The 27045-nt window shown below is 44.1% G+C and overlaps 1 protein-coding gene across 1 annotated transcript in view; it reads right to left on the reverse strand.

The window, feature by feature from the left end:
- Positions 1–1292: 1292 nt before the first annotated feature.
- ELP1 (elongator complex protein 1) overlaps positions 1293–27045 on the reverse strand; it is a 33835-nt gene continuing 8082 nt past the window's right edge. Inside the window, exons 8-36 of the mRNA XM_030968135.1 lie at positions 26877–27000; positions 26186–26276; positions 24860–25090; positions 24415–24585; positions 23708–23807; positions 22900–23082; positions 21986–22092; positions 21386–21489; positions 20518–20571; positions 20315–20420; positions 19523–19638; positions 18742–18815; positions 18035–18113; positions 17695–17774; positions 16715–16855; positions 15518–15603; positions 14295–14443; positions 13324–13447; positions 12797–12894; positions 11390–11591; positions 10398–10459; positions 9791–9853; positions 9615–9675; positions 8926–9039; positions 8169–8280; positions 6898–7025; positions 6352–6506; positions 5269–5347; positions 1293–4267 (exon numbers count right to left, since the gene is read on the reverse strand). Of these exons, the coding sequence (XP_030823995.1) occupies positions 4200–4267; positions 5269–5347; positions 6352–6506; positions 6898–7025; positions 8169–8280; positions 8926–9039; positions 9615–9675; positions 9791–9853; positions 10398–10459; positions 11390–11591; positions 12797–12894; positions 13324–13447; positions 14295–14443; positions 15518–15603; positions 16715–16855; positions 17695–17774; positions 18035–18113; positions 18742–18815; positions 19523–19638; positions 20315–20420; positions 20518–20571; positions 21386–21489; positions 21986–22092; positions 22900–23082; positions 23708–23807; positions 24415–24585; positions 24860–25090; positions 26186–26276; positions 26877–27000 (3262 nt within the window). The 3' untranslated portion in view covers positions 1293–4199. The remainder of the gene's footprint in view (positions 4268–5268; positions 5348–6351; positions 6507–6897; positions 7026–8168; positions 8281–8925; positions 9040–9614; positions 9676–9790; positions 9854–10397; positions 10460–11389; positions 11592–12796; positions 12895–13323; positions 13448–14294; positions 14444–15517; positions 15604–16714; positions 16856–17694; positions 17775–18034; positions 18114–18741; positions 18816–19522; positions 19639–20314; positions 20421–20517; positions 20572–21385; positions 21490–21985; positions 22093–22899; positions 23083–23707; positions 23808–24414; positions 24586–24859; positions 25091–26185; positions 26277–26876; positions 27001–27045) is intronic.

Consider the following 27045-nt stretch of genomic DNA (forward strand, 5'->3'; position numbering starts at 1 on the left):
AAATACCTGCCGACTCAGTAGCTATTGGACAATCTTTTGCCTGCTTGAATATAAAGGTACAACGTGTTTTGAATTTATTGTGCATGTTTAGTAGGAAGGATTCTTCATTTGGAGTTGGGTAGTCTAAGCTTTAGAGATATGGTTTTCACATTATAATGAGCTAAGTTCATCTAAAGGATGCTTTTTTAGCTGATTTAGTTAATTTCAGTAAAACATGGAGCCTTGCCAAATGCACGATTTCTGTTTGTGTTCTCTACTTGTTTCAAAACTATTCTGCAAGACCTGCCATTTCCCACTTTTCTGGATCTTTAAAGTATTTATTGTTCTCCTATGACTCACTGTGTAAAATCTTTTCTTAAACCATTCATCTTTCACCAGAATGGGGTACAGTAAGGTGAACAGGGGGCCATGGCCTAATTTAAAACACCAGCCACAGTTCAGCTATTGCTAACATCAGTAATAATATGCCTAAAATTACAGAATAAAGCTTAGAGAGTAAGGAACAAGGACAAAAGCACAGCCAGTCTACGAATCCATTCTTGTCACAAACTAGGGCTTCAGCTGCTCCGGAGGTAAAGTGCTAATGCTTTGCAACGGGAACTAATTTGGACCAAGGCCAGTTGCGAATGCTAGAGAGCTGTGGTCTTCCTCATAGCAGACCCAGGCCAGAAAGGGAAGCCATGCTGCTTCACAGTGAAATGTGCTGCTTTTGGCCCATGGCCCATCACATCTGGGTGGGAGTCATGGTTTTAGAACCTCTCGGAGCAGGTCAGTGAAGCCAAACCCCCTGCAATCCATCTGTCTGGGAACAGCATGCAGCTGAGTCACAGTTGCCACACACTCAAATGGGGAGCATGATTCAGGGGGACAAGCCTATCTATGTGGTAAATCAGCAGCATCACCAGGAGAACCACTGCCACTGGGCAGACCCCAGGGGGAAGGATGGCAGCATGGCAGCACTGTGTGAGGTCACCACTGTATGGGAAAGGTCTACAGGAATGGCAGCAGTGGGCACAAGCTCTCTGAAGCCAAGAAGGGGCAGCCACCTATAGGGGTAGCCTCAAGACCACAAAAGAAACTAAGGCAGAAAACGTAGGTATTGTCACAAATGACTCTGTGTGTGGCTTTGCAGGGACCCACAGCCTTCCTCCAATCTTTCCTCTACAGCTGCTAAGTCCATACAGGAGACTGCGAGCAACCAATACAACATCTCTGTTGGAAGAGAGCTGCAGAATACCAGCATAACCTTAACACTCATCAGCCAGTGATGATAAAGCATCTCCCTTCCACACCTGGCTGTAATTAGATCTCTTCTGGAGCTGTATTATTTTCTGTGATATTGTTAAGGAATGAGGCCTAAAGCCAAGGAAGATGTGGTAAAGGACTTTCCATGAGATGTGGTGTGAGATATGTGAAGGGATTAACATGGGCTGATGGTAGGCTGATGGGGTGACAGGTTATCAGGTGGAGGGCCAGATGACCCCTGCCCCTGCAGCCATCCCAGTGGAAAAGAGAATGGTACAAGAGTTCTATTCCACCCTTATGAAAACCCCACTGGCTTTGTTCTCTCTTTGTAACTCTTAATACTCATTTACAAAGAAAGTTCTCCCCCCCTCTTCTCTGTTTACAATTGCAGTTATAGAATATGAGACTATAGTCTCATCTCTGCTTCTCTCAAAAAGAATAAATTTATTCTTTGAAAGCCTCCAAGCAGAGGATGAGAACATAACCACTCTGCAGACAAGTCAAGGGTCTTACTTGTCTCTCCCCCAGAGCAGAGTTGCCTCTTTGGAAAGATCTGTGACTCTGATTTCATTAGAGTATACCTGGGAACACTTGTACAAAGCACTCTACACTTGTATTTAGCAGGTGTGTTTATCACTGGCAAGAACTAGTATCTCTTGCTCCAATGAACCACACTGTACATCTGTCCACGAAACTTCCTACTAAACTTGATGGATTTATGTTCCTTCTGTGTTTAATGAAGCTAATCAGCAGACAGGTGAAAAATACCTAACAAGAGAAACAGGCTTCCACACAGCCATATTTGCTCAGAGGTTGAGGCATTTTTAAAGTGAACTCCATATTTCTGCATTAATGGTTTACTTCAATTCCTGGTAACTGTGTTTGCAGGAGCCCCCACAGAATTCCTAAGAGTAAATTCAATGTGTCTGTAATGAAAGTAACTAAAATTGAGTATATTTCAAGGTTACAGGTATGACTAAGAAAGCAAAAGAACATGGCAGCAGAAATCAAGGGAAAGCTGACTCCTAGCTGCTGCTGAGAAGAAATTAAGGTTCAGCAACTGCAGAAGTAGTAAGAAGGATATCCCTCTCCTCGAGGCTCACCCATACTAGGTGCTGCTCCCAGCTCTACTGTTCCTTACTCCAAGTTCACTCAGGAGGGAAAGGTGTAGGGGAAGACAGTAAGAATCTGAAGAATGATGTATAAGACTGGTCTTCACTTGGATGGCAGATTTTTGCCTTGGTGGGAGAACAAGCAAGCATGCCTAACACAAAAGGGTCTTTGGCTTTCACCATTACCATGATGAAAAAACCAAAGAAATCATACGCATACTTAGGCACAAGCACAAATTCTCAGTAAGCCAGTGGCAATTTTATCTTTTCTTGTTCTCTTTCTAAACAATAGGTTTGGTTTGCAAGACCTCAGCATTTCTTGGCATCAGATTTAGGAATGTCAGGAATTACTAGTGTCAGTGTCACATTTCAGTTGCAGGGCCAGAGTGCTTTGCAGAGAAGCACAGACTCTCCAGATCTGGTAGATGGCTTCTGTATTTCACCACGGACTATGCTCTGTTACCATTTTGAAGACCCAGATCCTGTGAAACAGTCTTGCCCTGTAAAGACTTGCATGTGTTTTGCCATCTCAAAAGGCTTTACTCTTGGAGAATCTCTTTCCAGTGTAGTCACAGTAGTTGACAACAGCCTTAAGTCACCCCCACACAACCCAGAACAGGCCAGGCAACTCGGAACAACTGGAGATGTGCTCCAATGCTTCACACTGAAAAAAGACTTACCACACCCCTCCATCCAGCAAGCCCAAGCCAGCACAACACAGACAGTGCAAGACTAAATGGCCACTCCAATCTGACGGAGCTCTTGCCACACAAAAACAGTTACCTGCAGCACTGCAGATGCCCACGCTGTGCAGTCAGAACACAGCTCACTGCTACGCCATTAAACAACTCCAACAGACAGTAAGCACCTTGTTTGTAAGGTGTTTTTCTGCAGAACCCAATGGAAATGGCCTGAACACTACAACTGCCAGGCCAAAATCAACCAAGAAGGGGATGCTGCCACTGAGACGGTTTCCAGCCTTGTGTCCTTCCTCTGCTCCCAGAACTACTGCTGTTACTTCTTGCATCAGATGACAGTGTTCTCAGGTAAAATCTAATTCTCAGTATGAGATCAATTTCCAGATGACACAGTTCTGCAATAATGCTGTGCACCATTGCACTATTACAGGATACAGCTGCTGATCGGTCAGTGCCATAAAGCACCATTACTTTATCTTCTTTGATCTCAGATAATTATGGTAGTATTACCCAGCAGAGTGGAACACCAACACCTCTGTCCTGCTTTTATTTGTGTTTTCTTCTGTCCAAGACCTCCCTGGTGTGACCAGGCCCAGTTTCAATACAATGGCTGTTGGCACTGCAGGATTCACTCTCATGTAACAAAGCAATAATGAAAATCTGGTATCAGCAACACCCAGCTTCAGCAGAAAAGACACAAAATTTGTTTGGCAACTATAGGAATTTGCTATTGGTACAGTCTTGCAAGTGAGTTCTCTAAAGCAGGCTGAATTGCTTAAAATGTGGCCTGTTATCATAGCAGGTATCAATTCTGGGAGGGAGGGATGCCAGTGAAGATAACCCATCCAACTGGTGGGATTGCTTCATCCAGAAGGGGGGAGCAGTGGTAGGAGCTGTCAGAGCTGCATATCCTTTTGCTCCCCAGCCTCACAAGCCACCTCTGCAGTGGACATGAGGGCTGTGCCTGTAAGTGTGATACCACATGGGTGGCAGTCACAGCTGCACCAGGTGGAGGGACCCTTCATTTGCACAGTCCTAAGAACAGTGTATCAGAAATACCAGAACAGCAACGGCTTCTGCAAAGATATAATGAAATTATATGAAAAGTTAGAGTTCAGAGACACAGAGGTTCCTTGGCTTCTGGTTACTGGAGAAGATGCAGCTTCCACTGTACATTTTTATTGAATTTTGGTGGAGTCAATACTTCTGGATCTGAAAGACAAATGGAACAAGTGTCAGAACAGGGGGTAACAGCATACACTTTCTTCAAGAGCTGTCAACTACTCTGTCCACTTTTCTTACATCAAAGGATGCTGAGAAATCTCTTGACATCTATCATTTCCCTGTAGTTACTGATAACCAGCCTACACAGGAGAGTGTCCTCAGAAGACCTGCTTTCACCAGGAAACCTCTGAGCACACCAAGTCCCCTCTCAATTGTTAAGTGTTACTGTTCAGAACGACGAGGCACAGGCACAAAGCCACAACCATTAGTGGTACAAAGCAGAACTCCATTCATTCACCTGTCACTGGCCCATCATGCACCACAGTGAGCTCCTTCTGGAGTGAGTGAGAGCTTTTTCTGAAGCCAGCCCTGGCAAGTGGCAATAGACAGGTTGCATCTATAGATTCAATAGAGGATCTCCCCAGGCAATTTCAGGACTAGCAGGGAAAGAAGATGTAGGACTAGGGGAAAGATGGAAGACTGAGGAGTTGGGACCACCCTTTGCTAGGTCTCTCAGCCCTAATTTTGTATTCACTGCAAGGACTTTGAGAAGGCAAAGTCACATGACAGATGGTAGCCTGGTCTGGTCAAGAGCCTGGCCTGACTGCCAAAGCCAGAGAGAAAAATTCAGCAGGTGAGTTACAAGAAGAATTATCTAACACGCTCTTTAAGAAATCAGATTTTCAATTCCCTCACAACAGGCTGACATTACACACACAGTAACCCAAGAACAGTTGAGATATTTTAGCACAGGAGACAGTTTTAAGGTGAAACAGTTTTAGAACATGGATACAGAGCAAAATAAACTTTATTAAGAAAGCTGCTCACTTGCCACAAGGCAGGATGGTACACCCATAAAGAAAAGCAAGGAACCACCACAGCTGAGTAACTGGTACAACTGTTGGCAGGTAGCAGTGTTTGGAAAGCCTCCAAGTCCACTAACCTCCCTGACATTTCACACCCAAACTTAACTCAGAGACTCAACTAACCTTGTACAACAGGAGGCATCATCCTCTTTTGCTGATAAGCAGCCATAATGCTGTTTGCAGTTGAATTGGGTCCCAAGACCTGTAAGAAGAAATAGCCATGTTCCAACCTGAAAAATGCAAGGCACAAGCAGGGATACCCTCAAAGGAAACTCTGCTATGATTGTCCAAAGCCAGGAGACCTCACAGTACAAAGTGAACAGGATCAAAGTGTGATCGTGATCGGTGTGATCAAAGCCCAGAAATGTCTCAGAAAAGTTAATACAGAGGCAGAAAGAGAGAATTGCTTTCACACAGCTTTTCATGACACAGAACTCTTATCCAGCACCTACTTCTTCACAGCACCATAAATGTCATGATTCAGCAGGACTGACTTCATTACAGCACCATCAATATTTAAAGTTCATCTGGGAGTCTCTGTTCCCTGTCACACAGAACAATTTTAGTCTGTCTTTAAGAGTCCTGCTAATCAGCAGTTGGGGGGGAAGATACTGGGGAACATTTTGTGTTCACCATAAATGCTCAGAAACACTTATTAGAAATAAAGACTTTTACTCTGGAAGGGAACTAACTAAAGCCCTTGTGATTTTCTTATTCTGCATTAAGCTGAAGCTTAGAAGCCTGACATAACCCTTCTTTATGTAACTTACTTCTTATGATATATGGTTCAGACTTAATTGATCAATCCAGTAGTTTTTCACTTCACAAGACCTACTCTACTCCAGTACACTTCTACCATTAGGCCTAGAAAAGAGGGAGTGTTCCCATATCCTACAAATTGCTTAAGATGGAGCTTACAAAAACAAGTCACCACTAGGACAAGGTAACACAACCCGCAGAAGACCTCATCACATCCAATGTGGCACTCAGTGCAGGGGTGACAGTAGACTATACATGTTGTACCCATCTAGAGTATACTGACTCAGCAGGTCCTGCCCAGAATATCTACTGAACCTCTAACAGAAAAAAAACTCAGATTTTGAAAGCCATGGAAGGATTCTAGGCTCTGTGCTGGAGAATGCAAAATGCTGCTAAACACTTGATACTGTCTAGTGAGAGTGATAGGTGTTGTGGATGAGCACAGACCAGGCTGACAGAGCTCTGTTGCATGTCTGGAGTCCAGATTTCTGGGACTGAGGTCTCCATCAACTGCAAAACCTCTTCCAGGACTTGCTGCAGTGCCCCAGCTTGCTCATCATAACCAAAGAGCACAAGCTGCTTCAGAAGGATGTGTATCTCTCCTGCAGGAGGGAACAGAAGCAATAAAATACCAATCAACACAGGTATACTAAATAAACAGCTGCATTTCTTTGCTATCAGCACACAGGAAGGAGAGCAGCAACTCAGAACTGGTTCTGTTCCTCCGGAGCCCCTACAGTGTCCGAGAACAAAAACAAGACAAATCTGAAATGGTACTGAGAAGGCTTCTTTTCTCTGCTCCCAATTTCAAATGCAGAGAGTTCATGTTATTCTGAGCACAGAGGCAGATTAAATAAACCAACGTTCAATGCAAAGAGCTGTATGGACCAGGCAGCTTTTCTCTCCAGCACACACAGTAAGAACAAGCACACTACCTTAGCTGTCCTCAGCCTTACAAGCTGCAGCATGGATTAAGATCACCAATTATCCTACCTTTCACAGTCTCAACAGCACGAACACTCTCTCCCAGGACTTCCAGAAGGGCAATATCTTCAAAAGGACTCCCCTCCTTCAGGCTGTATCTCTTACGCTCCGCCTTGCGTCGGTTCTTTGAGGATCGCCTGGAAAGAGCACAGTCAGTTACAGTGTGCACAAGAGATTAGCTGTTAGCAGGGTTACATCTGAAGGAACATCAACAGTGTGCATGAAGCTTGTCACTCAAGTCCTTGCCTCCTTGCCTTCTCCAGTGACAGAGGACTGTGTGTAACCTTAGGTGCTCTGACAATGTTTTCAGCTCTATTCAACCAATATACTTAGTGGTCTGAAACACAAGACAGGAATCAAGCTGCTTCTCTTCTCCAAAAAGGGCTGCTCCATGTTCCAGCAAGGTTAAAGCATGTCAACAACATAAAGCAGGAGCTGCTCCAAGCACAAAGCAGTAGTCACTATCACGCAAAGTTGAAGTCCACTTAAAACACTGGTGGCCAGGGTCTGCACTTGGCTGTGAACATTTTAATTTCTGCCATCTCCAGAGCCTGCTCAGCTCCTAACCATGATCACAGGAAAGCAACTTCTTTCACAGACCAGACCTACTTGCATAATGTTCCTAAGTGATCCGCACACTCTGATGCTGAATACTAAGGCTGCATTCTCCTTCTTTTTTACATCTGGTCCACGAGAAAAAAAAAAAAAAAGTCTAAAAAGTGCACATTTTCCCCACAGCTGCATTCTTCCACAATTCAGCCAGGGAGTTCAGAAGTGGTCCCAGAGACTATACCAGCCTGTTACACACCCCAACCCACACTGCAGCTCATACTCTTGAGAGCACTCACAACGCACACAACCACTGTGGGAAGACATTGCTATGAGATTTAGTAACAAGTCCCACGCATCAAGTGTGAAACCTGGGCCAAAGAACACAAGGCATATGCACAAGCTGTTAATGTTTGAGAGGCTCTGCCTGTATTCTCTGTCTAACTTTCTACAGCCAGCCATTCTGACCACATGCCCAACATCCATGGGAGGCAGCACCCACCCAGAGTCTGTGCTCTCAGCTCCTCTGCTCTTCCTGTTGCAATAGTAGCTTTTGGCTTTTTGTGCTCTTTCTCTTCCAACGAGAGTTAAAATAACCATGAAATGCCTGTAATTAAAGCAGCTACAAGGCATGGACAGCTGCAAGAAGGACCAAGCTAAGCATGAGCAAGCTAACCTCCTGAATGCTGATGCCAGAACAGTCACTACCTGATTTGAAGGCAGATACCTACGCTGATATTCTTGAATTGCTGTGTGTATATTTGCTGTTCATGTCACTGGCTGTCACAACACTGCTGGTTTCAGAGAAAAGCTCCAATTCTGGGCAATTTGGCACTTCATAATCTGCAAAACATGGTAACAACTGTCACAGTACCGAAAAAGGTCAGAATTATTTCAAGCTTTCTGATTGATCTGTGTAGCTTGCTGGGAAGAGTCATTCTACCTGCTGGTGTTCTGGAGCCTTATGGCTCACTGAGTCAGCATACAAGAGGAAACAGTAATTGTGAGAACAACACTGCTCCTCCGCCCTGGTGGGGATCGTGACACTGAACAGCACAATCAGACAGATGACAATCTCAGTGCAGCAGAACTGGACTAGGACACAGCATTCTGCTTTCAGAGAAATTCCCTGAGCCTGTGTCAGCAGGCAGGTGAATATGCCTACAGGTACTTGGCACTGAGGACATGCTGAGCACTGTCTCACCCAGTCAAGTTGGTACTGTGGAGACAATGCTGTGTCATTTTGAAGAGCTTTCAGGTGCATTTTCTTTGCGTGAAAGCTATGACCCAAAGAAGAGCTGAAAATACAAGAGCAACCACACTCCAAATATGGAGTGAGGAGGGGTTGAGAATGGTGCTGTTTTACTCCTGTAGGTCCCATTGGAGCTAAAGGAGAGCACAGCTCCATCACAGCAAACAGAAACCACACACAAAAACACGATCACAGTTACTTATGCAGGAAAAGGTCATATGCAATTCAATACCAACCCTGCAGGTTCTCACAGGCCTTCTCCTTCAGCTCTCGCACCACTTGCAGGCGACTCTTATGGCGAAGAAATGCTGTTTTCTGGGAATCTAGGAAGATCAGCTGACTTTTCTGAGCTGATCATTAAGAAAATCAAAACATAAACATTTGTGCAAGAAACAGAAAAGCATTTTTTACACAAGCACAATCCTTCAACAAGCTCAGAAAAAAAATCCCTCAACTCATAAAGCATGAAAAGGAAGAACAAGGAATAGTAATAAAACATTCTTCCTGTATGGAAGGGAGAATAAAGCTATCAAATAATTTTTTATTTCCAAAAACTACTCATCAAAGCTTACAGTACAGGTAGCGATTTTCCTGGTCTATAGCTCTGCTGCCACATATGCTTTGGAACAAGGACTGTTCTGCTTGTTCATGGACATGCAGACACAGACCTCTTTGCAGCTTTTGACTGTGAGGTCTGGAAAAGCTCCAAAGGAGCCTGACTAAGCTAAAAAAATCCCATGACACTGCAGGGCTCCAAGATGCACTGAGGGCAGCCAAACAGAGATAACTGAGCAGCATCAATGAGGTGGAAACAAAGTATCCTTCCATACACCTTCCAGTACTGGAATGCTGTGACTTCCCACAGGCCCAGGAAAGATCTTCTTTACCCTCTATAGCATAGAGAAATATTCTTGCACAGACTCACCTTCCAAAATAGCAGGTTCCAAGTTGGTTTCCAAGATATCCAGCCTACCATACTTGTGAATCTGGATCAGGGAAAGAGAAGGTATCATTCAAGGATCTAACCGACACCACATCCCTCTGTTTTTGCACTCTAAAGGTTTATTTCCACTTCTGTTATTGCGGTTTGAAATGTCTTACCAGTCTCAAAGCCTCTTCCCAAAGAGCCCCTTCTAAGAGCAGGAGAACAGCCTCTTCATAGTCCTAGAAGAAAAGAGCAACCACGGGTTGCTGCTGCTGCTAGCAAGACATGTTCAGGTAGAAGCTATTCAGATGGGTATTTCTGCACAGTAGTATCCCAGTCAAGACAGCAAAACACCACTATGCCAGCTACTTCGAGGTGTTGACATAAAAACCCAAACAAGCAAACAAAACCCACAAACCAACTCAGCAAATCTATGTTACTTCTCCGACATAAAGGGGAAATCCCTCTGGAACTCTGTCTTCCTTATTCCAGTCCTCATGTTTCAGCTCCCAGAGACAAAACAGAGCTGAAACATTTTTCGTATAAAAACATGAGAGGCTTTACAAGTGGAAGAACTCAGGGACACAGCATTTATCCCCACCCTGCTCACGGCATCACCCAGGCCTGCTCTGCCCTCCCCAAGGGGGCCCATGGCAGCCTGTTGTGCTGTCAGCATGCATGGAGTCACATATGGCGCAGGAGAACAGAGGAAACATGGATGGTGTATCTGACTGACAAATACTAGGCAGTACTGGGCCACAGGCAGGAGGGTGATGACATTACCTCAGTGTACTGCTCCAGGAGTATGGCTGCCTCTGCATACTTTCTCTGTTCAACTAGTTTTCCTACAAGAAAAAGTGGAGTTTCAGCTTTTCAGAAACACCTAGATTTTTGTGCCAGAAAACTACAAAGCAGAGGAAAAATCCCACTCACTGAGACACTGTCTATCTGCTCACACATGTATTCAATTGCTAAATTACAGCTGTAATTTAAAAAGGGCACCATAAGAAAGCATCAAAGGCATGAAGGATTTAAATCACATTGACAGAAAAAGCAAATACTGGCGTATCTGACTCTGGAAGAGTAGACTTCCAGAAGCCATACTCCCTCTGTGTTAAGTGGCTCTCCATAAACTCTGCCTCTGAGAAATGATGCTCCATTCTCTTGCTGAAATATAGGTCCACCAGGTCCACAGCACACCTCATGTCTGACATGGGCTAGTGAGTACAAATTCTGCGACCAGCTACCTTCTTCTCCTTAGGACAACACACAGCTTTATGTACCAGCTGGTCCTAGCTGCTAGCTGGCTTCAAGGAGAAAACAAGATGCAGCTCCAAATTATCCAACAGCCTTTAAGGTTGGTGAATAGGCAAAGCACTTGCACCAGTTAATGCCTAGAGGCCTCAGTTACATCAGACACTTCAGTGCACGTCCATTCCTTAGGATTAACTAATGAGGCAATTTGGAAGAGCAGTCTGGCAACCAGCTGCAAGGGAATAATGCAAGAAGCAGTCAGCACCGGGCAGCCAAGGGCACAGTTTGCTTGGCAGCTCCTGTGTTGCCTACCAATTCAGCTTCAGCATCTTTTGGTTCCTTTGAGAAACAAAGGTCATGTGCAAATGCACAAACCTGGGGGAAATACGGGATCTTTGTTCTCATTTAAGAAAACCACTGCTGAATAATGAAGTTTTCATTGAATTTTAGGAAAAATTGAAGTGAACCATAAATAACAGCAGCCACTCTGCTCTGCACATTTACATCTCTTCAAGGCCTACCTGCCATGCTCCGTGCCAGGCTGGACAGCTTATCCTTTGTGTAACCAAGCTGTGATGCCATGCACAGGGCTTGTTGCCAGTTGCCACTGCTCTGAAAAGCATCAAGTGCTTTTGCAAAGATGCCAGCACGAGCAAATATCAATGCAGCCTGTTCATACAGCTGCTTCTGAATCAAGTACTCCCCATATGCATCACTGATATCCTGAAAGACAGGGACAAAAAAAGAAAAAAAGAAGAAAAAAAGAAAAAAAAAAAAAGAAAAAAAAAAAAAAAAAAAAAAAAAAAAAGAAAGGTCAGTAGCAGTCCTCCATTGGCAAAAATTAAGGGCCCATCAACAAAAGCCTCTTACCCAGCTTCTCCAAGGAATTTCTAGGCATGAAGTTTCTACCTCATTTCAAACTCTATCAAGCCAAGGGCTGATGATCAGCACATGGAGACACTTCACAGAGCTACAGGAAGTGACACAGGGAGCTACCTGACTCTCCAAACCAAATGCTGGGTAAATTAGATACTACAGGAAACCAGACCCTTCCTCCCCACCCACATGAGCAGTTTTTGTTAGAATGTCTCTCTGAACCAACCTACTTTAGGAAACGAACACTGGCAAGAGGGAACACACAAGCCCTGTAACTGTACAGGCACAGGCTACTCAAAGCTCACTATCTCCATGAAGAAGGGGCAAGTGGATTTCACTGGAAGGATACAGGGGGAATAATAAATTACTCCCAAGGAGTCACTAAGAAACAGATCTCCCTCATGAATAAAGACTCCTTTTTGCTTTCACTGTACTGCATATAGACCAATTTTCTCTATTTCCTCTCTCACTCAACTCCTCCTTGTACAAAGGCTTGTGTGCTGTGTATTTACAGTATCTACATTAGCTTATATTAAATGTATTTACATTTTATCTCAACCTTGGACAAGATGAATTCTTCAGTAACACTGAAACCAATAAGGGACACTATGTACTAGGAAACAGCACATCCAAAAGTGTCCAAGTTCTTCAGCACTTTTCAGAATAGTTTAAGGATAACAAATGGTCCCCACACAATCTGCAAGCCACACAGAGGTCAAAACAGGGAGAAGTCTTCCTGAGGTTATGAGTTATTCAGCACACTACAAGATAGTGCAGCAGAAGAAACAGGACTTCCAGGCGCTCTCTGAGTCACAGGATCAAAGGAATAACAACCATTGATGTCCAAGTCGCACAGGGTTAGTGCTGAGAGTCATTCCAGCTGTTATCTCAGAAGAGGGTCTCAGACAACAGTGGAACAGCAATGACCTACAGAACTTGAACACATGCAGCTGCAGTTTCATTCCTGCCCTCATGCAAGGTGCTGAGGAGATCCAAACACATTCATAAGGGAATATAAACCTTTCACACTGCACTGTCATGAGCTTACACACCTTGTACTCCTGAGCGCTAGAGGGGTACAGCTTCAAGGCCTCAGAATACAGATTCTGATCCTTCACCAAGTTCAGAAATTCAGAGAAGTGTTCAGGACCTGCAGAAATAATTTACTTTTCTTAAAAATTAAGGAGAAAGTACATGGCCCTCCCGGCTCCCAGACAGTCTGGCTTCACAACATGAAGAATCAACTAGAGGTACCTGGGTGGAAGACCACCCATTCTACTACTGTAAAATCAAAGCGTTCACTTCCTTGAGGTTTTGCCAGAGATATTAACCAGAGATAATAACAATTCACTTGAACAGGAACAACACAAGACTTCATTGCTTCATGACCACAGAGGAGTAAACACTTCTTTCTTCCCACACAAACCTACAGTACAAAAAGCAAGTAGCAGAAGTTCACCATCCATTACCAGATGGGAAGATGGTCTTATGCAATCCTTCTCTTTCTTCAGCTATTTCCCCTCAAACACTCTACCAAATGGACATGTTACACTGCAGAAATCCTCCTTAGGACACCTACCACATTTGCTGAGGTGGCCAAGAGCTTTCGTGTATCTCTTCAAGTGTCTGTCTATTGTATATCGCTGATAATTGGTTTCCATCTTCCGGAGGGCATTTAAGAAGGGCAAGTATTCTTTTGGGTCCTGCAAAGAGCAATAAAAACGTCAATTGAGTTAATCTGCCAAAATCCTTATTTGCCCCCATCTTCACAAACATACAGCCCCATCTTTGAAAAAATATGATAATACACTAAAAAAGGCTTTTTCTCCCCCAAATGTAAGCCATCTTAATCAATTTGTGCACATACTCTTGCCAGAAATTACTAACTTGAATTACCAGGCTCCCACATGGACTTCAACAGTATCTAAAGGCTGGCAACACTTAAAATTCAAGCCTAAGTGTCATATCAAATGTTGTTTTATATTATCTATGATTATGTATAAATTTACAGCCATAAAGTTGATCAACTGCCCCACACCAAAGGATATAAAACCTGTTAACACAAATAGGGTGTCCTAACTTATGAGCAGTAGAATTTGCTATAACATTAGAAAACTCTGAAGATGCAGATGGGCATTTCAGTTCAGAGATTTCACATTAAACCCACATGAAGACACATGCTATTATCATAGGAACCACTAAATAAGCACGAAAAAAAAGTGCAGAAGTGAGAATGAAAGGCATGCAGTTGCAAAACTTCAGATACCAATCCCTCCCTCTCCCAGAGTTACTTTGTCCTGCTGTTCTAGAAGAGCACTGTTTCACCTTGAACACAAATAAATTTCCAGAGCTGTGCTCAAGAACCAAAGGATGCAGAGACATGACACTTGCCCAGCATCATCCCAAACACACATAGGTCTTCTGAGCAACTGGAATCCTGCCTGGGTAGAGAGCCATTACTAAGAAAACATGCAGGCTGATCTGCAGACTACAAACAACCTTTGAGAAAGTAGAAAAATAAGTTCCTTAGCTGGAACTATTAGCCAAGACCTTTTGAGACTTTTCTGCCACCATGACGACTAAATCAAAATCATACGTCCCCAAGGAATAATCATACAATTCATTGACATCCACAAGGAAAAGCAGGTACTTTAGTGCTTCTTCTGCACTCACAGCTTGGACATCTGGCGTAATGCTTTCTGCAACAAGATAAAGCAGCATATGACCTGTTACACCACCAGCAGTGGAGCCCTGCTGTGAGGAAAGGATGCATCATCAAGCACAACCTTGACATCAGAGAGGGACCATCAGACTAACAGCTTGCTCTGTCTTGCAGAGGGGTTACTTTGCCTTTACTGGGCAACTTATAGGACCACCCCCAGCATAGCAGTGAGCATGCAACTGTGATGAACTCAAAGGATCAGCACAGAATAAAAGCAAAGTTTGCTAGTTTGGGATACCAGAATCCAGAACAGGAACTTCCTATTCCATGCTGGAAGAACTAGAGCTCCAACTGGAAAGTGAAAACAGGTCCAGTTCTGGGGTAACTGCCAACAGACCTAGTCAAAAGGGTGAGCTGAGGGCATGTACAGCAGCCTATCTTAGCTGATATGCTGGTGTAGCTAAACACACACTGGATTCAAGTCCATTTCTGGTTTTTGGCTTGCTCCATAAACAGCAGCCTTAAAATAATTTTTTCGGTGAACCATGCTAATGATCAAAGTGTTGAGGAACACATCCAGTGCAGTATCTCAGGATGCAGCTGTGCTGGGAGCTGCAGGTTGAGCTCTCGGTGATGAGAGCTCCAGTCTGAACTCCCAACCCCTTGCCTGGCAAAGGGGACAGAGACCTGTGAGACACAGTAGGAGGTGAGGACTGCTAGATTTTTGCAGGGATATACTGTGAAGGTATAAAAGTTCTCACAGGCCCAGGGGTTCCTTTGCTCAGGGCCTCTCCTCAGAGGCACTAGCTGGAGCTGCTATTTTGTTACTTAGTTATTGCACTGAGACTAAATTATATTAAGGATCAGGATGCCTGAGACTCTGATACAGGAAACCTGAGGTGCAGCAAGTAAGGAATCCTGGTCTGACTGTGAGCGTAGGGGATGTAGCTGTGGGGGGTGGTCCCAACTCAGGTGGTGCAAATGTGACTGCTAGTCTGCCAGGCTCCTGGATGGTCAGATGGGAAAGTTTTGGTTGGACAGAGAAGTTTCCTTAACATAAAGCTCCTGCAAATGACCAATTTTCAAAACTTTTGAGTTTCTGATACAAAACCTCGAAGATCGTGAACCTTCTGGAGAGCAATTTCCAGTTCTGGAGGACTTTTCTTCACATGTGCTGTCAGTATTGATAGGCAGTATCTGAAGAAAAGAAGTGAATGAGAAAGTGAGAAGGCAGAAACACACCTTATTCCTTTTCTTAGCAGTTTGTGCAAGTTCTAGTTTATGTCTTAGTAAAAAAAAATAAAAATAAACTGCTCAAGCACTGTGATCCTCCTAGAGGAAGGCAGCAAACACAGGAAAAGAAGAGAATAGACCAGAAAGGTTCTTCTACTCAGCATGTCTTCCCAAAGACGTCACAAAGCTGGAGGTGTGTTTTGAGTAGAATGAGCTTCCTTTACCATGCTGGCTAGCATGATGAAGGAACTCTCTCTGAAAGTTCAGATAGCTGGATATGGTTTTCCAGATGAAATCTGGCACAAAAATAGCACTTTTTAAAAAAAGGACAGCTTTCTAGGGTGTTATTTATACTTCCATACATCTCACATTTACTATTTCAAAATAGCTTTCCCAGCCAAGTAAATGCTTTGTTTTCTGAAATAGTTTGCTGGAAAGTGTCTAAATTCTCAGGGCTCAGTAGCTACTCATCACCGGTTGCTCTCCTCTCCTCTCCTCTGTTTAACATTAGGCTGTCGATGCTTTAGCACCATTTCACCAGGTGTGAATAATAATTGTTATTATCCTATTTTCCCAGATTTTATCTTTGCCTGGTGTTGATCCATTCAAGAAGGATGGTTACCAAAAAGGTAATCAATCAGGAAAATGGAGCTGATCATTTACAAAGTAATTTAGTGTCAAATGGAAGAGCTGATATCTTTCCAAAGGGCCAGCTGCTTCAAACAGTCGGCAACTCACCAAGATGAAACTCTTGCTCATATCTCCATTCCCACACAGACTGATCCTAAATTGAGTGTATCTCCTAAATCTTTATAAGCATCCTGCATTTATTATTTTAATTCTATTATTTTATTTAATAGTAAAATGTTGGTATGCTGTCTTGGAATTATTAGATGTTTCCAGGACAGCATGCTCAGCAGAAGCAAGGCATGGTATAGTTAATTTTGTGGAGCACAAGCTCATCTCAGAAAACCTAGGGCCAAAGAACTGATGTCAAGGACAGCTTTGCTTCCTGCCAATGACTTACTGGAAATCTCTCTAATGGTTCCTTTACCTACAGTAAGAAAGTGCTCACTTTTGAGGGTCAACGTGTTCCATGGCAACTCTCATCACATCACAGATGAGGTTTACTTTTTTCTGATCAGGATGCTGGTGTGGCTGGCTGTTACTGCTACCATTCAGAGATGGGTACATACTCTTGGTGAAATCTTCATCTCTGCATAAAAACAGGTAATGTGAATAAGAGCACCACCCGCCACATAGCCCAGAACAAAGACAGTAAGGTTAAGGAACTCAAATGCATGCAGAACATAACTACTCATTAACTGCCACGCTAACAGGAAGTTCTCCAAAAATCTCTGCCAGTCTAAACTGATTGTCAGCCAAGAAAAGCATAAAAAAATCCCCTAAAACTGGTCAAACAATTACTTCAGCAGCACCAAAAAATCAGAAGACAAGATTTACAAGATACAGCTGTCTTCCACTAAATCCACTATGGATATTTCCACTGAACAATTCAGAAGAGTAAGCCATTTGCTATTATTTCTGGTCAGGTCAAGACTAAAAATCAAACCAAAGTGATAGCGCCAGTTCCTACACAATTATTGACTTTAGCAAGCTTGAGAAGTCCTGAAACTACCATCACTGTAAAGCCTCATCACTGAGCCTTTAAAAAAGAAGTCAGGGGACTTGGTTTGAGGATTCAAGCAAGTATCTTGGCCTCAGACTAGATATGCACTGCTACCTTGCTCCTCTTTATGAGGGAAAAAAACTTTCTCTGTTTTCATTTACTACTCTACAGCAAACCAGCAGAGAAGTCAAAGCACTCAGATAATGTACTAATTACTTGCTACAAAAATCTAATGGCTGCCTGCAAATGGGAATTTCCAACAAGACATGCTATCCCTGGAACTACTGAGCCTACTCAAGCCTTTATGACTCAACATGCCAGATTTCTGATTCCTTGCACCCACACTGAAGAGTTGCCAATATTTTGACAAAATAAAGTACCACTACTGATTACATGCATGCTTCCATTTGCAGACTTATACTTACTTCAGTTCTGTGAAAAACAAGTTGATATAGTTCACAGAATCTATTTGCCTGATAAAGGTTTCTGTGTTTTCCAGAAATGCCTGAAATGAACAAGAGTATTACCACTGATATTCTGAACAGTAAGAACATGTACATCAAGTATAAGAATAAATTCAGAGACCTTGTCTGGAAGTACAGGATGAAGGAAATGCTAAATTTGATCTGTGCGTACGATGATGCTGCCGTGCGGAACAGCCATCCCTGCTGAAAGCAGTACCACCTACACTTTTGAGCACACTGCTCAGTGGATTCCAGGCTAGATTAGTATAGCAAACAACACAAGAGAGCTGGGCAGACTTGCCTTGGGATTGTGGTCATAGAGAAGATTGAGGTTGATTCGGAGCTTCCTCATACACTGAAAAGCTTCCCTGAACATAAGCCTGGAGGAATGAGTCAAGCAGGAGAGTTTACTTAGCGGATAAGATGCAAACAAAGGCAACTGATTAGAGCTAAGAACAGAACCAGTGGGATGAGAAAAGCCTACACAATAAGCTGCGTAGACAGCCTTCCAGAAAAATGTGCAAGGTCAATAAAGCCCACTGCTGACCCTTGCAGTGGGACACACCAGCTTGCAAGGTTGATGAAGCAATACAGAACTTAGATTATTTTTATTTCCATTAAAACAGTGTTATATTTTGCATCAATTTCCCTTTCAAAAAATTTAAATGTAAATGAACTCAGTAAAAAATGGAAAACAGAGAGCTGAATCTTAAAGTGATTGAGATGTCTGGAGAACGGAGCAACGAAGATTTCTCCCACCCACACAATTTCAGCACACGTAGATGAAGATTTCTCCCACCCACACAATTTTTAGCCCTTCAGTGGTGAAGTGAGAAGTACCTGGCACAGCTGAAAGCTAGACTCCTGGGTGGTCACCCTAGAAACAGTTTTGTTCCCTCTAACAAGGTAAATTCCTCTGAGTTTAGTCTCCCTCTCTTTTCCAGGTCAGTCAGCCTCTAACAGCTCAGACTGGAGGAGGGAAGACAAGAATACACCAGAACCATTTACCTGTCTAGCCACTTCCGAATCTGGGCAAGAACCAGAGCACGGTGGTGAATGGTCTCCAGATTTCCTCTTGGCATCTATGACACAAGATCCACACAAATACTTACTTTAGTTACTCTGCCTACATTGTGGGGAAAGTAAGGACTGGCCAGCTTCTTGGGCCTGTTTGCTACTTGCAAGTGCATGGGCCTGGTTGCTCACTTCAGAGGACATGCAATTTCAACAACTGTGGAAAAACACCCGAACACTCTCTCAGTCCAGAAACATTCCCCCTCAGAAGGCTGGACTCTACCCAACCAGACATGACGCAGAGCAACCTGATCAAGTTTTCACGTTAGTCCTGCTCTGAGGAAGATGTTGAGTTCCACACCTCCAAAAGTGCCCCTCAAATTACATCCTTCTCCATTCTGTGAATCTCTAGCAGTTCTGAAGAGCGAGCTCAGCAAAAAACTAAGTGCCAAGGCTAATGGAGGGCTGTTAGTAAATACTAGGAAGTAATGGTGAGAGGGCACAATATGTAGGACTACACTACCTCAGCCATTAGGAACTTGAATAGTCCTTCCCAGTTCTGCACATACCTATCTGCCTCTACTGAACCTAACTCCCAAAGGCATGCTCAAAATCCCTCTGCAGCTGGAGATTTGTGACGTGCTCTTCTGCAGCACTGTAGGGCACCAGCTCTGTAGCACTGCACATACTGTTTGCAGGCTGTCAAGGTGTCCACTGTGACAGACCCCTGCACATCCTGAGAGCACATGTCAGCAGACACAGGCAGAGCACTGACCTGCAGCACCACCTTTGTGTCCTGGGGAACGACGGTGACGATACGTGAGCCTCTCTCCACCTTGCGCAGGGTCTCACTGCTGGGTGCAGCAGCACTGCTCAGGCTGCCCTGGAGGGCTGGAGACAACATTTATCAGCATACATTGCACATGCAGCACAGTACCCCATTTAAGACCTCCTATGTTGTAGGAGCCAGGCAAGGCTGTACTGAACCAACCAAGCCACCAGTACAACAGTGATCTTCAACAACTCCTGACAGGATGAGACCTTGTGGAGCGCTGATCACTGCTGAGCAAGACAACCAGAGCTGTGTCTTCTGCACAACAGGATGACAAAGCTCAACAGACCAGATAAGAGTAGCACTGAAGGGTGTAAAAGGACCAATAAGTTGTTGTCCTGCCTTTACCAAAGTCATCATGCTTCTCAAAGCCAGACACCACCAGAAACTCTTTGTGCAGTGATTCCCCTCCCTACCACACACCCTCAAATAGCACACAGACTTCTCCTTTTGAACATGGAGGAAAGGAAGAGAATGCAGGGCTAGGCTGTTAGAAACAGTGTAAGAGTCAACCACAGCACAAATCTTCTTCCCTGTGAAAAACACCTGATATATAGTCAGTTCCTGAGCTCCTTGCTCTCTGGTAGATTTCTGAAAGCTCTCTTACTCTCATCTCTTTAACATTTCCTTTGAGGAACCCAAATACAACAGGTTTGGATGTGAAAAATGGGGACATCTTGTGTTTCCAAGACAAATGCTACAAGTTAGCAACAGGCAGCCAGTGCTGATATTTACCCTTCACTGACAAGTTCTTCAAGCAGAAGCACTGACAGGTGTGCGAGTTGGTTGTCACCAACAAAAACTCATTGTATGTTGCCAATGATGTGATGTTAGAAGCAACCTGTAAGAAAAAGAAATTTATCACAGTTTAGACCAAGATATCGAAGCTGCCTTTGGCAGAGAAAAAGGGCAGGAAACGAGGGGCAAAAGCTTTGTACCTCAATATCATTAACAAAAAACCGGCATCGATCCGTGAGGCCCAAGATCACCTCCTGTAATTAAAATAATGACAACTATGAGCTATCACAACCTCCAGTCTTCCACAACACTGACAAGCACTGGATTGAAGTACCTTACAATTAGGTAACGAGTACTTCATGTGAATTACTTAGAGAAGCCAGACAGCAAGTCATCCAACCTCTCTTCCAGGAGGACTTAAACTTGAACATCTTTAAACACTGCTGGCTGAAAGTCCAGCCTGCCTACCCTGTAACTGCACAGTTGCAAAATGGAAGCAGAAGCCATGCTAGAAATCTAGGCTGTTCTATTCAGCAGCACTTGGTCTAGGATACCAGAGGAACAACTCCACTACAGAGCTAAGCAAAGCAGCTTCCTACACTGGATGCACACTGAAGGAAGGAAACCCCTGAAATATCAGCAAAACAGCTGGTCATTCTTTAAGCTGTTGTAACTATCAAGAACCCATCTCCAACAGGAAAAAGCAGTAGCAGGACATCTGCAGTAACTCAGTGCAGCCGTATTTGCTAATAGGTTAAGTTCAAACAAAACTGAGCAAAACATTCCTTTCAAAAAGAGTGTGGCAGTAACTGCTAGAAATTTCCAATCCGAATTTTCTCACTTTTTAATGAAATTATTTGTTGTTTTCATAGAACAGGGTGATCAGGTGTTAACTGCAATCCACCAGAAATGCTCTAGAAGGCAAGGGAAGATAAGCTTTCAGCTCTGCAAAGGGCCTTATGAAGAGCATGAACAAGTATCACTGGGCCCTGGGCAGAAGACCAGGGTGTACTTTTGGCACAGAGAACAACTGAGCATGGAATTTAATCTGCTTGCATTCTTACTTACTTCACCACTGATCCTCGTGATGCAAGTCTGCACACAACGGTAGGGGAACTGAACAGCAGAGCTACTGCTACTCCGCCAGGGCTCAAGGACTGGAGTAGAAGCCTCTATGGAGCAAAGAAGATCTAACTGTTTTCCAGCCAAACAAAAACTCAAGACATTAAAACCACATGATATGTATCTTAAGAAAACCAGAACTGGGAATAAGCTACACTATCTGAAAGAGGGGAAGAATGCTGGAACAGAAATCCATGACACAGTGGACAAGAAGGTGGTAACTTCCAGGGGCTCAGTGGTGCCTTTATTCCACTGTGGAATGAGAGAGAAGATCTATGAATGTGGCAGTCAGTCAGCACTGAACTTTGTACGTGCGTATTCGTGTTAACGTATGCATGTGTATATATATATAGTTACCTTTAATTGAACTGTGACACAAATCACTAATTTCAGCCCATTTCTGGAAGGAGAGGAAATATAAAAGCAGCACCAACTACACAGCAAGAGTCACTCAAGTCCCCGAAAGTCAAATCATCTCATTAAACCTTTTAAGAAATATGTAACAACTAACCCTAAGACCAGGTACTTTAACAGGGCCCAGCTTACCCCACAGGTATTTTAGGATCCGCCTATCAGTCAGCTGCAGAGCTACAGTTCTGGTCACCGGGCTGCAGTACAGGCTGATCACTTCTCCATCTACAGGCACTGACAACCTGATGCAAGACAGAGGACATACAGAATGCCAGTCACAGCAGACACACTTAAGAGCAGATACTTCGTTCCTGCCTTTCTTGTAGCCAGCCGAAAAGATGCACATCTCCAGCATGGACATACTTTGTTCATGTAAGGATCTTCTGCACCTGTGCACATTCTCACACCTACGCCAGCTGACAGCGGCACCACAGAGCACCAGCAACTCCAGCCAACAGGCATCTGCCTAACTGTGCTGGTCACTGTCTGCACTGCAGCACTCCGCAAACACACTCCTCTTTTTCTGTTCTACAGTTCATGTGCAATCATTGCGTCTTTGCTAGGTGAGTGCTGCAAAAAGCAGCCCTCCCGTATTTCTGCACTCCAGGTGGCTTTCTTTTGTGTCTGGTTTTAGCTCAACTGGTCCCACAAAGACCAGCAGGTGAGGAGGAGGAAAAGAAGGAAGAGGACAGCAATTTTGATGGCTACTGGTCCCCTCCTGGACCTTGATAATGGTGGGAAAAAGAATGGAGGAATTCAGTGTCATGTGCCATTCCCTCTCCCCCAAGGGCCTCAAATTCCAAGGAACAGAGTTATCCTGTACTGATACAGGCAGGTCTAGCATGCACCCCTGCCAGCTGGGCGTAGGCATCAGGACTATAGGCAAGTGCTGACCAGTAGGGAGCCTCATGAGCTGTTCGGTTCTCCTCTCAGAAGAGAGCCAAATTCCTTAACCCATGGCCTCCAGGCTAATAAGAGACTTAATTCCTTCTAGGCACTGTCCAGAAAGCATTCTCAGACTTCAGCCACAACTGACAGATCTCTTGTACCGTAAATTCAGGCACTCTTCTTCAGCTCCAGCCACGTGAGGCACTGCAGTCAGATGGTGAAGGACAGACTGAGCAGCATGCTGACCTTGACCAACAACAAGGAAGCTATCATCTGGCAGCCAGGTGAGAAATCGGAGCCCCAGAGGATTCATCACTTCATTGCTGCTGCTGCTCACATCAACTCTGTCACAAAATAGGAGAGGTTGGGACACAAATAGAACCTGATTTCAATAGGCTGCCTCACTAAAGAGGCAGAGGACTTCCTAAGCACAGCCTGGCTGTTTAAATATACAGCATGGCTGGGAGGGCTCCAGTGCAGAAACACGAATACCCAAAGCATGAATCCTGCCACAGGCTGAGCTGGAGATAAAGGATGAGACCTAGGAAGCTCCATCTGTTTTCCCTATGTAGTACTGCTTCCATGCCAACTACCTCTAGGAACAAAGAGGGAGCATGGTGGGATTTTTAACCTCATCATTGTCTCTGCCATGCAAGCAGCTCTGTTGCTCTGTGTGATGTGATCATGGGCCTGGGCACTGCACCATCATTCCTTTATGCAACAGACACAGGAAGGCACAGGAAGAGATATCTCACTGCTGTCATTAACAGTCACTGGTTCTGCTAGATTGAGACCTCAGTAAAGGATGTTCAAAGCACTAGTTGCAGGCACAGTGTCCACAAAATGAAACCATGTTATCTGATAGCCTCTTAAAAATCTTGAGAAAAGTGGTAAGAGCTGTGACCTCTAAAGCATCCAGTCAGGTACAACCCTCTTCTCCCCTCTACAGCTGTAGTAGTTCTTCATTACCTGTAGGTTTTATCCAGGTATGGTGTTTCTACAGCTGCTTTAAAGCCATTTCCTCCCACAGCTCCAAACTTGACAGAAGGGTCATTGCCTGTACTCTGTCCTAGCAAACACAAAGCAGAACAAAGCAGAGTTTAGACAACCACCCAACAGAGCCCCTTCCATCTTCAATCTTTACAAAAAGTAGATGCTTCGTGCAAGTATTAAAAACATCAGAAAATGCCATCCCTACTTTTACAGCCAAAATGTTACTTCTCATTAACACTCACTTTGAGGAAGACAGTCACATTCCAACACTGCGGTACAAAACAGCTGCTTCCTCATAGCACACTGTGTATAGAACTGCTTTGGGAAGTGCTGGGTGCCCCACACAGGTTCTCAAGACACTTCCCAGTGACAGTCATCATCATGCCATCAGAGCAGCTTATGCAAGATACCATGTGCTGCACTCAAGCTGAAGCTAGGCAGGGGAATATTACCAGCACAATGACATAGTCAAGTGCCAAACATTGTCTTCTCACAAAGTGAACGCACCACCAAAATACTTCTATGTCACTCAAACTACTGGAAATGAGAGCAGAGCTTGAACTCACACTAAAACCAAGTATGTCTTGTGTAAAGATTTAAGTGACCATCACCTAACCAGTCTCCTAAGGTACTGTTCTCAGGAACACAGGGGTTTTTTTTTAAAGGCTGCAACATGCTCTCACCATATCTGTACACAGAGATCCTGTTATCAGCATCCAGGATAGCCATGTCCCCACTATGTTTGGGATCTGTGTGAAACGCAACCTGATTAACTGCCTGTTGGAGCTGGAGCTCATAGGTGCACATGGGTGGAGGCACCACAGCATGCTGGAAGGCTGTGACAAGCACTTTATCTGTGGAAGAAAAGAGAAGAAAATCCAAGATGAACCCCAGTCCAAATGTTAGTGAAGCTCTTACTGGATTCTCTATAGGAAGCAGAAATGATGTTACAGAAAAATGGTTGGTGTGCTCTTAGTGGTTATCTTCATTGAGCTAACCCTGAAGCATCTATCAATTACATGGATCCCTCCCTAAAAGTGCTGTAGCAACAACTAAAAGAAGAACTGAATACAAAAGGCTACCTCACTTTTTCTCACCCTGGAGCTGGAAAGCTGTCCCACTCCTTACCTCCATCTATGACAGCCACATTTGCCATATGTTGACTATTCTCCCCCAGCCCATGGTCTGTGGTCCAGTGCCAGTCGTAGAAGAGGTAATGCCAGCCCTGGCAGAGTATATGCAGTCTATACACGTTCTCTCGGTCCCATAGCAGTGACACCAACTGATTTTCCTCCAAGCTACCGAAGTGTAGAGTTTGCTTTAGGTACCAGTGATAGTTCCCTGTGGTCCACAGCTGAACTGCAGAAAAACAAATAGTTACCACAGACCAGTATTTGAGACCCAGCTCAAACCATCCCTCCCAACCACCACTGCCCTTCTATGGGTGGGTTAAGTGCAATTAAAATAACAGTTCTAGTCTTCAGTCCATGACCTATGTCATACAACACACAGCACAAGAAAATAACACGCTGTGCAAAAGTCAATCCTAAAATTCACTGAGCTACCCTTTGAGACAGTACCCCTGGTTTAATGAAGGACCTTTACTATTCCATTTGTACCACTTCCAGTTACAGCAGCCTGGAAGATGCTTCAAACTCGGGCTGAACTACCAGTTCTTCCTCACCAGCTGAGCTGGTTTTGGCTGGGGTGGTTAATTTTCTTCATAGTGTCAAGTATGGGACTCTGTTTTGGATTTGGGTTGAACACAGCATGGAAAAGTGATGTTTTAGTTATTGGTGAGTAAGTGATGTTTTAGTTATTGCTGAGTAGGGCTTACAGAGAGCCAAGGTCTTTTCTGCTTTTTGTACTGCCAAACTGCCAAGCTGGCAAGGAACCTGGGGATGCATACGAGGTCAGGAGGGCACACAGCCAGGACAAGTGACCCCAGGTGATTAAAGGGATATTTCAGACCACAAGACATCATGTTCATATATAAAGTGAGAGGAAGAATAAGGAAGATAAGGAAGTGGGATATTTGAACTGGCGGCATTTTTCTTCTGTAATAGAAGTAACCATTACACGTGATGGGGCCTGCTGTCCTGGACATGGCTGAACACCTGCCTGCTCAGGGGAAGTGGTGAACTAGTTCCTTGCTTTGCTTTTTATGGCACGCATGGCTTTTTCTTTTTCATAGTGAACTGTTACTATCTCAACCCATGGGTTTTCCAGCTTTCACCCACCTGATTTTCTCCATGATATTGCTGGTGGGGAAGTGGGCAAGTGACTCTGTGGGGTCACTTGGCTGCTGTCTGTGGTTAAACCATGACACCAGCACAGTGCTCTCAAAGCCACTTGCAAGCCTCCACAGTGTCTCCTACCCTGCAGGTAAGTACCCGCTGCTAAGAACATTTTTAGGCAAGCGTTAAGAGCCAGAGCTCCATGGAGTGCTCTCACCATAAGTGTTTGGGCTGGAGTTTTCCACCTTCAGGTCTTCCAGCCATATAGCCAGGATTGTAGAATCCGCATTCCAAAGCATTTCGTTAACCTGCAGAAATAAACATGGCTGCTGCTGATATTCTTGCTCACAGAAAGTTTACAAGACCAGGACGGGCTCCAACAACAAAAGGTACATCAGCTAATACACAAACAGAGCCCGTGTGCATCACAAAGCTCCTGACAAGGGATCCTGAGAAGACCACAGATGAAGAGGCCACAAAAATGACAGCAGCCTTCTCTTTGCTTTCCTTGACACTGACTTAAGCATCTGCCAAAAGACCTCTCAGCATCCAGGCACAGAAGCTGAAGTAACACCCTAGCAATAGCTTCTCACTTATTTGGGATAACGTGAGTATATAACCTCACTCTTGCAATGACTGACGTGCTGAAAAGTACTTTTGATTCATTTGCCTAGTATAAAGTATATAGAGCACAGAAGTACCCCAGGGCTACAATCATCCTTTACTATGTGTCTTTGTACTACGGGCTTGCATCTTCTCCACAGGCTTCTTCATTGTTCTCTTTTCAGGTCAGTTCTCCCATTAGATAAGCACAAAGTATTAAGTTAAAAACCTTTTCCTAAAATCTGGAAGAGATCTAGTCCTCTTCTCCATTACACTCATCAAAGAAGCTCAGACAAGGAACTTACTTTGACCTGCCCTTTCTGGAAAGGGAGGGTGAACTCTCCGTGAAGAAGTCCATTCTTTTCCAAAAAAACCACATCATGTCTGTTGGGTTTTTCTTGTGTAGATGCTATCAGGTTTCCTGAGGGCCTTAAAAAAGAGCCAAATGAAAATTCATTGCTTACACAATCCCTA

Source organism: Camarhynchus parvulus, chromosome Z (assembly GCF_901933205.1).
Source record: "Camarhynchus parvulus chromosome Z, STF_HiC, whole genome shotgun sequence".
NCBI lineage: Eukaryota > Metazoa > Chordata > Aves > Passeriformes > Thraupidae > Camarhynchus > Camarhynchus parvulus.